The sequence below is a fragment of the Priapulus caudatus genome, unplaced genomic scaffold, assembly GCF_000485595.1.
Source record: "Priapulus caudatus unplaced genomic scaffold, Priapulus_caudatus-5.0.1 Scaffold19456, whole genome shotgun sequence".
Classification (NCBI taxonomy): domain Eukaryota; kingdom Metazoa; phylum Priapulida; class Priapulimorpha; order Priapulimorphida; family Priapulidae; genus Priapulus; species Priapulus caudatus.
The window spans coordinates 1-581 of record NW_014596517.1 but is presented as its reverse complement, the minus strand read 5'-3'; the positions used below and the strand labels follow the sequence as shown (position 1 = coordinate 581).

The 581-nt window shown below is 39.4% G+C and overlaps 1 protein-coding gene across 1 annotated transcript; it reads left to right on the top strand.

Moving 5' to 3' along the window:
* Positions 1–49: 49 nt before the first annotated feature.
* Positions 50–574, top strand: LOC106820532 (ATP-dependent RNA helicase RhlE-like; the record flags this gene model as incomplete). Its single annotated transcript, XM_014825042.1, has 1 exon — positions 50–574. A coding segment is annotated over one exon (525 nt), but the record flags the coding sequence as incomplete, so codon positions are not given.
* Positions 575–581: the final 7 nt, after the last annotated feature.

The following is a 581-nucleotide window of genomic DNA, read 5'->3' as shown; positions in this document are numbered from 1 at the left end:
CTTACATCGTCAAAATGCAATAAAGTTTAGCCAGCTAGAAGTATTAATATTAGATGAAGCTGATCGCATGTTGGATATGGGTTTCATTCACGACATTAAAAAAATTATTGCATTACTACCAAAGCAACGACAAACATTAATGTTCTCTGCGACTTTTTCTAAGTCGATTAGACAACTTGCAAAAACTTTAGTAAAGAATCCGACTGAAATATCAGTCAGCCCTCGTAACACTGCCGTAGAAATTATCGAGCAATGGGTATACCCCGTCGATAAAAGCAAAAAATCAGCTTTGTTAACTAAGCTAATCATTGATAATGAATGGCAGCAAGTATTGGTTTTTAGCCGAACCAAACACGGCGCTAATCGCTTAAGCCATCAATTAGAAAAAAAAGGCATTACCGCCTCAGCTATTCACGGCAATAAAAGCCAGGGCGCACGAACAAGAGCCCTTGCAGAGTTTAAAGCTGGTGAGATTCGTGTTTTGGTTGCTACTGACATTGCGGCGCGTGGTATTGATATCGATCAATTACCTCACGTGGTTAATTTTGATTTACCCCATGTCGAAGAAGATTACGTACACC